General features: G+C 48.5%; 1 protein-coding gene across 1 annotated transcript in view; it reads right to left on the bottom strand.

The window, feature by feature from the left end:
* Positions 1-1,703: 1,703 nt before the first annotated feature.
* The window catches only part of htr7 (5-hydroxytryptamine receptor 7), a 40,148-nt gene continuing 29,605 nt past the window's right edge, over positions 1,704-12,246 (bottom strand). Inside the window, exon 2 of the mRNA XM_085994833.1 lies at positions 1,704-2,793. Within this exon, the coding sequence (XP_085850959.1) occupies positions 2,040-2,793 (754 nt within the window). The 3' untranslated portion in view covers positions 1,704-2,039. The remainder of the gene's footprint in view (positions 2,794-12,246) is intronic.

Genomic DNA, 12,246 nt, shown 5'->3' on the forward strand with positions numbered 1-12,246 from the left:
ATTAATATTGCAACCCCAGTATCAATTTAGCAAATAATGGATCTTGTATTAGAAAATCACAATTTGAGCAATTCTCCCGCTGATGTGCAGTAGAGCACAGACTGCAGCAACTTTTTACAGTACTAAAGCCTTTGGTACCACAGGAAGGAGCAAATTATTTCCTCTTCTTTCCTATATCGCTTGTAATCACAGGTCTGAATATTGTTTCAGCTTGCACAGCAGGAATTACCAGAAGTCAGTCTCAGTCACTAGTTCAGCTCTTTTTTTTTTACAACCAACTGCAACCAGAGAGTGGCTAGGTGTTTGATTTGCTTCTCTCCTTGCAAGCTATATATCTATCTTTATTATTGCTGTGTTCTCAGGTCTGGTTTAGCACAGGTAAACTGGCGACCACACCCTAAGTGCTCATTAATCTTGTAGTATTTTCTTTGTCACTGTCTAAGGGATTGAACTAAGGTACCAAGATATTCCTATCCACAGCTAGCCTTTTTTTTACCCAATTTTGCACCTAGTTGTAAAGTGTGACCTTTCCTTTCAGTAAGTATCAATGGGTCTCCTAAAGCTTATAGCAAATTAATTTCAGCCCATGTTGTGTCCTGAGTTTCCATTCAAGGATCCAGGGGCTTAAAGGGAACATAATGAAAATGATTGAAACAGATAAAAGGCACACATGCTGTATATGTCAACTGTAGCTCAGTGGTAGCACTCTTGCCTCTGAGTCAGAAGGTTGTGGGTTCACATCCCTCTCCAGAGATGTAAGCACAAAATCTCTGCTGACTCTTCAATGCAGTACTGAGGGGTGCTGCACTGTTGGAGGTGCTGTCTTTCAGATGACATATTAAACAGAGACCTCGTCTGCCCTTTCAAGTGAAGGTAAAAGATCCCACAGCACTATTTTCAAGAAGAGCAGGGGACTTCTCCCTGGTGTCCTGGCCAATATTTATCCCTCAACCAACACCTAAAATCAGATTATCTGGTCATTATCACTTTGCTGTTTGTGGGACCTTGCTGTGTGTAAATTGGCTGCTGCATTTCCATCAATATAACGGTGGCTACACTTTTTAAAAAGTACTTCATTGGCTGTAAAGCACTTTGGGATGTCCTAAGGTTCTTACTGTGTTCTTTACCCCTTATAAAATACAGTAAAAGTTGTAAAGAATGGCGCTAGAAATTGGGGAATTGCATTGCTAGACACAGAGCATTTTCCCTAAAAAAGTGGGGGGGGGAAAGAGCTGGCATAATTGTGGAGACCCTGGAACTTTACATGACACAGGAATAGGAGGTCCTATAAAATACAGCTCTGAAAACAAGCTGCCAATTTTAGGGCCTTGTTTAATCACATGGTGATGCTGATTTTGAAGTGACCGCCTTCTTTGGGGGGGAAGCCAATGGAAGCGGTCAGAGGCCTGAACCATTTTCTTGGCATTTGGAGCAGCTCGCTGATCGGGGATGGCAGGAAATCTGGCGTCTCCTCTGCGGACCCCACCTGGTCCCAGTAGGTTAAAAGGGATGGGAGGTGGTGATCATAAGGGAGGGCTGCAGAGGGTCACACATCAGGGAAGAATGGATTTTGTGGGCCCAGGAGGAACATTAAAGCAGCGGTTCCTTTACGAACCACTGGTTAGGCCGCTCTTTGCCAAGTACCATTAAGCAGAGCGTGCTCCACCCATTGCTACTTCAAAATCGCATCATGGTCCTATTGATGCCCTAAGAGCCCAATTTGAATGGGCTAATGAAGCTGCCGCCTGTTTCAGGTGGGAAACTGGGTAGCCTATTTCACGGCACCCACCAAAAAAAACGGTGACCTGAACATCAGTGGGAACAGGCTGGTAAGTCGCACTACCCCCCTACTCCCACCTGACGGTATCTGTTGAACCAGTCCAGATCAGGCAACCTCTTTGATGCATGAAGGATGCCTGACGAATAAAACGATTTTTAAGTTTTTCTGTTTAAGAGTCCACGATACAGCAACAGCAGTTTACAGACTTAGAGAATTCTTCTCTCCCTGAGGTATTTCTGTTTCAAAGAATGTGCCCCTCTTACAGTACCAGTTCTGGCCTCTCTGCCAGCTTCAGAGCCTCGTGCATTCCTGCAGCAGAGAGTTTACGGTTAATATTCCTGTACCTGCACTTCAACAGATTGTGATAGGTTGTCCGCAGATCTCTGTTGAATAATGCGTAAATAAACGGGTTTAGCAGAGAATTTGCGTAACCAAACCACAAGATCGTTCTTTCCAACCAAAAGGGTATACAGCTGCACTCGGTGCCACAGATAAAAGGTCTTGCGGTAGAAAGTATGAAAAATGGCAACCAGCACACAGTGAATGCCCCGACTACAATGCCAAGGGTGGTTGCAGCTTTCTGCTCCCTTTTGAAGATTGACATGTTCTTCCTGTCATTTTTCAAAAGTCGGGCAAAGTTGGTGCATTCCTCCGACTCTTTGCGTGGCTTCACCTCTCTTTTAGCAGCCTCACCCATGCGCATGTCAACTGGCCGAGGGAATCCTGCAAACGTATGTTTGGCAGCACTCTTCTTGGCAGCCTTGAAAATCTGATGGTACATGAGAAGCATGACTGACATCGGGATATAGAACGCCACTGCAGTAGAATAAATAGTGTAACCAAAGTCTTGGCTGATCAGGCAGACTTCGCCATCGTTGATATTCTCGGCCCAGCCAAACAGAGGTGGTAGTGTAATGGATGCAGCCAGAAGCCACACACAAAGGATCATTTTGGCCATGCCTTTCCCATTCTGTCTGACGGGATATGTCAATGGTCTTGTTATTCCTAAATACCTGCAACAAAAAAGAAGTGGCAATTGGTGATCTCCATGTTCAATGTGAACAATTTATTTCATTGAGAGTTAAAAAAATAGTCTATCTAATAAAACTGGCGCCACATGAGAAAGAAAACGCTACAGTCTACAATTACTCCCGTGTACACAGTTGAGTCCGATAAAACAACAACAACTTGCAGTTATGGAGCACCTCTTAACATAGTAAAACGTCCCAAGGTGCTTCACAGCAGCGACTATCAAATAAAATTTGTCACTGAGACACATAAGGAGATATTATGAGAGATGACCAAAAGCTTGGTGAAAGAGATAGGTTTTAAGGAACATCTTAAAGAAAGAGAGAGAGGCGGAGAGGTTTAGGGAGGGAATTCCAGAGCTTAAAGCCTAGGCAGCTGAAGGCACGGCCGCTAATGGTGGAGCAATTAAAATCGGGGATGTGGAAGAGGCCAGAATTGGAGGAGAGAAGAGATCTTGGAGGGTTGTAGGGCAGGAGGAATTTACAGAGATAGGAAAGGCAAGGCCATGGAGGGATTTGAAAACACGGATGAGAATTTGAAAATCAAGACGTTGCCGGACCAGGATCCAATGTAGGTCAGTGAGCAGAGGGGTGATGGCTGTACGGGACTTGGTGCAAGTTAGGATTCGGGCAGTAGATTAGTGGATGAGCTGAAGTTTATGGAAGGTGGAAGATGGGAGGCGGGCCAGGAGAGAATCGGAATAGTCAAGTCCAGAGGTAACAAAGGCATAGATGAGGTTTTCAGCAACAGATGAGCTGAGGCAGGGTAGAGTCAGCCGATGTTATGGAGGTGGAACTAGGCAGTCTTGGTGATGGAGCAGATATGTGGTCGGAAGCTCATCTCGGGGTCAAATATGGCACCAAGGTTGCGAATGGTCTGGTTCAGCCTAAGGCAATTGCCAGGGAGAGGGATGGAGTCGGTGGCTAGGGAACAGAGTTTGTGCTGGGGACCAATGGCTTTGGTCTTCCCAATATTTAGTTGGAGGACATTTCTGCTCATCCAGCACTGGATGTTGGACAAGCAGTGTGGCAAATCAGAGACAGTGGAGGGGTCAAGAGGGGTAGTGGTGAGGTAAAACCGGGTGTTGCAAGCGTACATGTGGACCTTACGTTGGGTTTTCGGATGATGTCGCCGAGGGGCATCATGTAGGTGTAAAATAGGAGGATAGATCCTTGAGGGACACCAGATGTAATGGTGCAGGAGCGGAAAGAGAAGCCGTTGCAGGAGATTCTCTGGCTACGACTGGATGCATAAGAATTGAACCAGGCGAGTGCAGTCCCATCCAGCTGGATGACGGAGGAGGATGGTACGGTTAACCATGTCAAAGGCTGTCACATAGGATGTTGTTTGTGACTTTGATCAGGGGCGTTTCGGTACAGTGGCGGGGCAGAAGCCTGATTGGAGGGATTCAAATATGGAGTTGTGGGAAAGGTGGGCCCAGACTTGGGAGGCGACAGCACGTTCAAGGACTTTGGAGAGGAAAGGGAGGTCAGAGATGTGGTGGTAGTTGCAAGGGCAGAAGGGTCAAGGGTGCATTTTTTTAGGACAGGTGTGATGACGACAGATTTGAAGGGGAGGGGGACAGTACCTGAGGAGAGGGAACCGTTAACAATATCAACTAATATGGGGGCCACAAAGGGAAGTTGGGTGGTCAGCAGTTTACTGGGAATAGGGTCGAGGAGCAGGAAATGGGTCTCATGGGCAAGATGAGCCCAGAGAGTGCATGTTGGGAGATAGGAGAGAAACCAGAGAAAGATGTGAGTTCAGGGCTAGGGGAGGGGGGAACCTTAGGGGAAGTTTAGCCCGGTGGGCTAGGGGAATGGAGTGAAGTGGCAGAGGCAGCTGAATGGATGGTCTCAATCTTAGTGACAAAGAAGTCCATGAGCTCCTTGCACATGTTGTCAGAGGTGAGGGTGGAGATGGTTTAAGAAAATAGTTTGTAGTGGAGAATAGAAGCCGGGGGTTATCTTTGCATTCCAGGATGATCTTGGAATAGTGCGCAGTTTTGGCAGAGGAGAGCAGGACCCAATAGTGCTTTATGTGGTCCAGCCAGATCTGGTGATGAATGACTAAACAGGTTGTCTATCATAAACGTTCCAGTCTGCATCCCTTAGACTTAAGGGAGCAGAGATGAGGGCCATACCAGGGGGAATGACCAGGGTGAGAGAGAGTAATGGCTTTCATAGGGACAAGGTCATCAAAGGTGGAGGTGAGGGTGTGATTGAGCAGATATGTAGCTGCAGAAATGTCGTGGTGAATGGAGGGCCAAAGGCTAGACAGGTGGGAATTTGAATGTGCAGTTGTAAGTAGCTTAGGGGAGAGTTTTATCCAGGGGCAGACACATAAGGAAGTGGGGTTGGGAGGGAGAAGGGGGATGTGGATGTGGGTGGACAGGGATACAAGGAAGTGATCAGAAATGGTCTTATCTGTGATGGACACAAAGGGAGTAGCAAAGCCACGTGAGAAGGCAAGATTGAGAGGATGGCCGTGAATATGGGTCAGGGGGTTTATATGGAGGGAGAGATTAAGGGAGGATAGGAGGGCAGTGAACTCAAATGAGAGAGAGCATGATAAGTTGAGATGGAGGGCAAGAGCCAGTCTTTATCCCTTGGAATAACACAATAAATGAATCAGACATAGACAGCGAATATAGGTAGGTTGTCTTTGAAAATGTATTTTAAATTTACAGTGCTGAAGATTAAACGTTGAATCGTCAACCAGTAAAAAGCATCGATCAGAAAGGTAATGGATGAGTGTAATCAGATGGATTTAAAAGCAACCAATCTGCCAAATATTACAGACATAAGTGTTATTAATATAAGTACCAAGTGACTTTTAGAAGTGCAATTTAATAAAGGCAGAAGGATTGTGATTCAACATTCGAGGTCATCTAGCAGATTAAGTGTTATTAAACGCGCACCATCTTCACATTTTTCCAATTGGCTTTTAAACAAACATTGCGTTTCTAGAAATCTTATTCCAATTTCAGACATAAAATCAAGAACTTTTGTGTGCAGCAGATGAGTAGATCTATCCAACAAGTCTTCATTAAAATTGCACATTCCTTTCAAGTAAATGTTGATCTAAATTGCGTCAAGGTTTATTTTTGCATACATAATTAGTTGCTATAACAAATCTGGGTTGTTGCTAGTGACAGAATAACGTTAAGAACCGGAAGATGCTCTGTGATAAATAATCATTTGAAAGACAAGATGCATATTGCGTTCAAGATTACAGAAGCCATTATCATTGCTTCATTACCCTATGTGTAACATATAACAATGGCCAGCTTCAGATTCCAGCTGGCAACTCTTCAGTTACACCAGCAGACTGGAAATCTGCACTGCTGGATGGAATTCTGTTTCCTGAAGGATAATGCATGCATAAAAAAACAGCCTGTTGCATTGTAACAGCCATGTATGTGGGACACAGCAGTTATACGAGCAGAAAATAAGGTTTGGAATATCGCTCACTGGTGAGAGATCTGTAATTATGTTTTGTGATTCATTTATATTAAATGGGATGCTGCCATTACTAAGCCTTTGAAAATACCAGAGTAACTTGCTACATGCAATAGGTCAGCACTGACAGAAGGTGAGTTTAAACCAGATCTACATGAGACAAGAACATTGACTAAAACCTTGATTCTGTTACAAAGTTTATTATGGAGGAACTTGGGTATGGACTGTGTTCCAGGGCAAATTTTTGAAGTGTTTGCCCCCTCATTACTAGCATCATAACAATGGAAAGATTCCCCACTCCAGCTGGAGAATACTGGTGTCTAAATTGTTGTTTTTTGTCCTTGGGATGTGAGCAACGCTGGCATGGCCGCATTTATTGTCCATCCCTATTTTCACCTTCTTGAACCAATGCAGTTCTTGTGGCGATGGTGTTCTCACAGTGCTGTTAGGTAGGGAGTTCCAGAATATTGACACAGCGATGATGAAGGAACGGCGGGCGATATATGTCTAAGTCAGTATGGTGTGTGACTTGAAGGGGAACTGGGAGGTGATGGTTTTCCCAAGGCACTGCTGCTTTTGTCCTTCTCAGTGATAGGGGTCATGGGGAGGTAGGTGCTTTCAAAGTAACCTTGGTGAGTTGCTACAGTGCATCCTGTAGCTAGTACATACTGTAGCCATGCTGTACCAGTGGTGGAGTGGTGAATCTAGTAGCAGGGGCACTGATCAGGCAATCTGCTCCATTATGCATAGTGCACGTGCAGACTTGAAACAAGGACCTGCCTTTGGCATCATTTACCACCGGGCAATGGTGTAGTAACTTGATCCCACTACCCTTCGATCCCTGCTCTGTATATGTCTGCCTCAGTTGCAAGGCTTGCAGCAGCATGAGAACTGAAGACTTGAGACCAACACATGTGCCTTATTAATTATTGTTTGGACAGTGGATGCACATTCTTGATAAATCCAAAAATGTCCCCATCTAAATTAAAAGCTGTTTCATGGGATGGAAGGTACGGCAACTATCAGGTCCCAGAATGTAGGAGAAGCCTGAACTGAGAATAAAAGAAGAAAAATACTGTGCATAGGAAAATCCAATACACATGTGTCATCCACACACCATGCTTGCATGTGGACAGTACCAGTTTCCATTTATTAATTTTTGATTTGATTATCACAATTTCTCCTGCAGTTCCCGCACAGTAGTTGGGCTCTGTGTCAGAAGTTGAACTGCACAGAGGAGTACACAGCACAATAGAGGCTCAGAGAGGAAGCAACAGAAGTTTGAGAGTTGGTACTTGTAATATATGTGGGTAGGATAGTTCCAGACCTAGACAAATATCGCCCGCCGTTCCTTCATCATCGCTGTGTCAATATTCTGGCACTCCCTACCTAACCTGAGTTGCCAGTTAATGTGCTTGCTTTATTAGGCCAGAGTGAACTGAGCATGCTTATACTAAACCATGTGATAAACCATGTGATAATACGTTACACTGATTTCTCCTTAAAAATGATGTATTCCCCTCTCAAATACAACAAAACTATGGTCCCACCTTGCCCAGTGTTAAATGTACCACATAACAAAAACTCCTGGCTTTTTTCTTTTAAAAGAACTACAAATCCTACAAATGAACTACAAATTCAGTTTAATAACAGGTTTGCAGAGCCTTCCTGATCTCCTTAAAGAAGGTTTTGGTGTTGAATCAATTTTCGGACTGTTTTGTTTTGGTTCCGAACTCAAAGATGATCCTGTTTCTATCTCAGACTTGTTTGAACCTGGTACTTCAGTTACTGAAGTCTGAACCGAGTCAAACTCGTGTATGTGTTCATAGTCAAGTGGTTTAAGATCACGTCTTGGTTCATCTCTAGTGGAGATCATTTGATCTACATGAACACTTTGGATGTTGTCACCAATTTCAACCAAATATCTCTTAGTTCCACCAACCTCTACTACGGTTCCTACATCCCACTTGTGTGAACTCGACTTTCCAGGGGGACTGAGAACATGAATGTGGTAAACCACTGTTTGTATTCCTGTTTGTCCTGTTTGTATTCCACTGTGTACATGCCTGGACATGCCTCGGCTGACTCCTCCCACAGGTCCTAGTATAAAGGTGACTGCTCCCCAGCCCTTGGTATCCTGGACCGGTCGACCACTCGAGGCAGACCTCCATTCTGTTGTTAATAAAAGCCTTTAGTTACTCTTCTAACTCTCAGTCTTTTATGAGTAATTAATAGCGCATCAATTTTATTAACAACATTTTTATAATGGAGAAGATCCTCACACCAGCATGCCTGGACTTAGATCATCGGGAGGCGGACCCATCCACCAAGTTTACTCACTGGCTTAAGTGTTTCGAAAAATTCCTGACCGCCTCCGAAGCAATCAAATCGGACGAGGACAAACTGGATGTCCTGACCTCCAAAGTGAACCACCGAGTGTACTCGGTCATCCAAGACGCGACCTCGTACGCGGATGCTATCAAGCTCCTCAAGGACCAGTACACGCGCCCAGTGAACGAAGTGTACGCCAGGCACCTCCTGGGGAGTCGTAAACAACAACCTGGGGAATCGACCGTGGAATACCTTCAGGCACTGTCTGTGCTTGGCCGGGCCTGTGGTTGTAAGGATGTAAAGGCCGCCGTGTACACAGAGGAACTTATCCGGGACGCTTTTGTAGCGGGCCACAGATCCAATTACACACGACAGCGACTGTTGGAGCAGAGTAACCTCGACCTCAACAAGGCCTCTGAACTCGCACTATCGTTGGATGCAGCCTACCAGGGCATGGATGCCTACTCCTCTGCACCGTGGACGCCGCGGGGAATGACAGCCTGGGACACGGTAGGACCGCCTCATAGCGCCGTGCCACCCCAGCCACACCCCAACAACGGCCCAACTACCGCAGCAGTATCCCAAGGCCAGACAGCAGTGCCCCAAGGCCAGAAATGCTACTTCTGTGGCCAGGCAAAACACCCCAGAGCGCGCTGCCCGGCGAAAAACGCGATCTGCTCGGGCTGCGGGAAGAAGGGACACTACGCTAGCGTCTGCAGGGCCAAAGCCACCCCGAACCCCAGCAGCGCCGCGTGTGGGCCATGCGGGCCGCCATTTTGGACCTCCCCGACCGTGTGCGAATCACCGGTACAGCAGCCATTTTGGACGCCTCCAGCCACATGGGGATCATGGACGCCGCCATCTTGGACGACAGCCGGGACGCAGCAGGCCCCCGACACCGCCTCATCTGATACCCGCAGCGACACACCGACCCCTACGCTGGCATCCGTTACACTGGACCAAGCGAGACCGCACCAACTGGCCAGTTCCACAATGGACATTAAGGTAAATGGTCACGATACAATCTGCCTTTTTGACTCTGGGAGCACGGAGAGCTTCATCCACCCCGACACGGTGCGGCGTTGCTCTCTCCCAGTCCTGCCTGCGCAACAGCGGATTTCTATGGCCTCCGAGTCCCAGTCGGCGGACATCGGCGGCTACTGCGTGGTGACACTCGTAGTAGACGGGACCGTGTACGATCATTTTAAACTTCTGGTCCTGCCTGACCTCTGCGCTGCCGTCCTGCTGGGGTTAGATTTTCAGTGCCACCTTAAAAGTGTTACGATGGCGTACGGTGGACCCCTACCCCCACTCACAGTCCGCAGCCAGCAGCTTCCAAATTGCCCGCCGCGCACCAGGTGCAACCTCTCCACACTCAGAGTCACCCCCCCACCACTGTTTGCTAACCTCACCCCCGACTGTAAGCCCATCGCCACAAAGAGCAGGCGATACAGTGCCGGGGACAGGGTTTTCATTAAAACCGAAGTGGAGCGGCTCCTGAAAGAAGGGATTATTGAGGGCAGCACCAGCCCCTGGCGAGCCCAGGTTGTGGTCGTTAAGACCAGCGAGAAGCAGCGCCTGGTCATCGACTACAGCCAGACAATAAATCGCTACACCCTGCTGGACGCCTACCCACTCCCCCGTATAGCTGATATGGTCAACCAGATCGCGCAGTACCGCGTCTTCTCGACCATTGACCTGAAATCAGCGTACCACCAGCTCCCCATCCGCCCTGAGGACCGCCAGTACACTGCCTTTGAGGCAAACGGCCGCCTCTATCACTTCCTTAGGGTTCCCTTTGGCGTCACCAACGGGGTCTCCATCTTCCAAAGGGAGATGGACCGGATGGTAGATCAAAATGCGTTGCAGGCCACTTTCCCATATCTGGACAATGTGACCATCTGCGGCCGTGACTTGCAGGACCATGACGCAAACCTCGAAAAATTCCTCCGCACCGCCCAACTCCTAAACCTGACATATAACAAGGAGAAGTGCATATTCCGCACAAACCGCCTCGCCATCCTTGGCTGTGTTGTGGAACACGGAGTCATCGGCCCCGACCCCGACCGGATGCGTCCCCTTATGGAACTTCCACTGCCCCACTGCCTCAAGGCCCTGAAGAGGTGCCTAGGGTTTTTCTCCTATTACGCCCAGTGGGTCCCCTACTATGCGGACAAGGCCCGTCCGCTGATCAAGTCCACCTCTTTTCCCTTGACGGCAGAGGCCCGCTTAGCCTTCCACCGTATCAAGGAGGACATTGCCAAAGCCACCATGCACGCAGTGGACGAATCCATCCCCTTCCAGGTGGAAAGCGACGCGTCCAACTTTGCCCTGGCCGCTACCCTCAATCAGGCGGGGAGACCCGTGGCCTTCTTTTCACGAACCCTCCAAGGCCCGAAGACCAGACACTCCGCTGTTGAGAAGGAGGCCCAGGCGATTGTGGAGGCTGTGCGTCATTGGAGGCACTACCTGGCCGGAAAACGATTTACCCTGCTCACTGACCAGCGTTCAGTTGCTTTTATGTTTAACAACAAGCAGAGGGGCAAAATCAAAAATGACAAGATCTTGAGGTGGAGAATCGAACTTTCCACCTACAACTACGAGATCTTGTACCGGCCCGGGAAGCTAAGTGAACCCCCGGATGCGCTATCGCGTGGCACCTGCGCCAGCGCGCAGATCGATAGACTACGGGTCCTCCACAATGACCTCTGCCACCCGGGGGTCACCAGGTTCTTCCACCTCATCAAGGCCCGCAACCTGCCTTACTCTATTGAGGAGGTCAGGACCATGACCAGGAACTGCCAAGTCTGCGCTGAGTGCAAACCACACTTTTATAGACCAGACAGGGCCCACCTGATAAAAGCCACTCGCCCCTTCGAGCGCCTGAGCGTTGATTTTAAAGGGCCTCTCCCCTCCTCCGACCGCAATGTGTACTTCCTCAATATTATTGATGAGTACTCCCGTTTCCCGTTCGCCTTCCCCTGCCCGGACATGACCAGTGCCACGGTCATTAAATGTCTGAACAACCTCTTCACCCTGTTCGGCTTCCCCAGCTATATCCATAGCGACCGGGGCTCATCGTTTATGAGCGACGAACTCCGTCAGTACCTGCTAACTAGGGGTATTGCCACAAGCAGGACCACCAGTTACAACCCCCGGGGGAACGGACAGGTGGAAAGAGAAAATGCGACAGTTTGGAAGGCCGTCCTGCTAGCCTTAAAGTCTAGGGGCTTTCCAACCTCCCGCTGGCAGGATGTGCTCCCCGATGCGCTCCACTCTATTCGGTCACTGCTCTGCACTGCCACTAACGCCACCCCTCATGAGAAAATGTTTGTCTTCCCAAGGAAGTCCACATCAGGGACATCGCTACCGCCATGGCTGACGTCCCCAGGGCCGGTCCTACTGAGAAGACACGTGAGGACCCATAAAACGGACCCCCTGGTCGAGAGGGTCGACCTCCTCCACGCCAACCCCCAGTATGCTTACATCGCATACCCGGACGGGCGGGAGGACACAGTCTCCATAAGAGACCTTGCACCCTCGGGGACCACAGTAACCCACTACCCACTACCACCCCCCCCCACGATCCGATATCCAGCCCCAGCAGACGGCAGGCCTGGGCCCCGCGACCCGCTCGACATCTAC

Source organism: Somniosus microcephalus, chromosome 8 (genome assembly GCF_052327205.1).
Source record: "Somniosus microcephalus isolate GS21.2 chromosome 8, FLI_Smic_1.0, whole genome shotgun sequence".
Taxonomy (NCBI): Eukaryota; Metazoa; Chordata; class Chondrichthyes; order Squaliformes; family Somniosidae; genus Somniosus; species Somniosus microcephalus.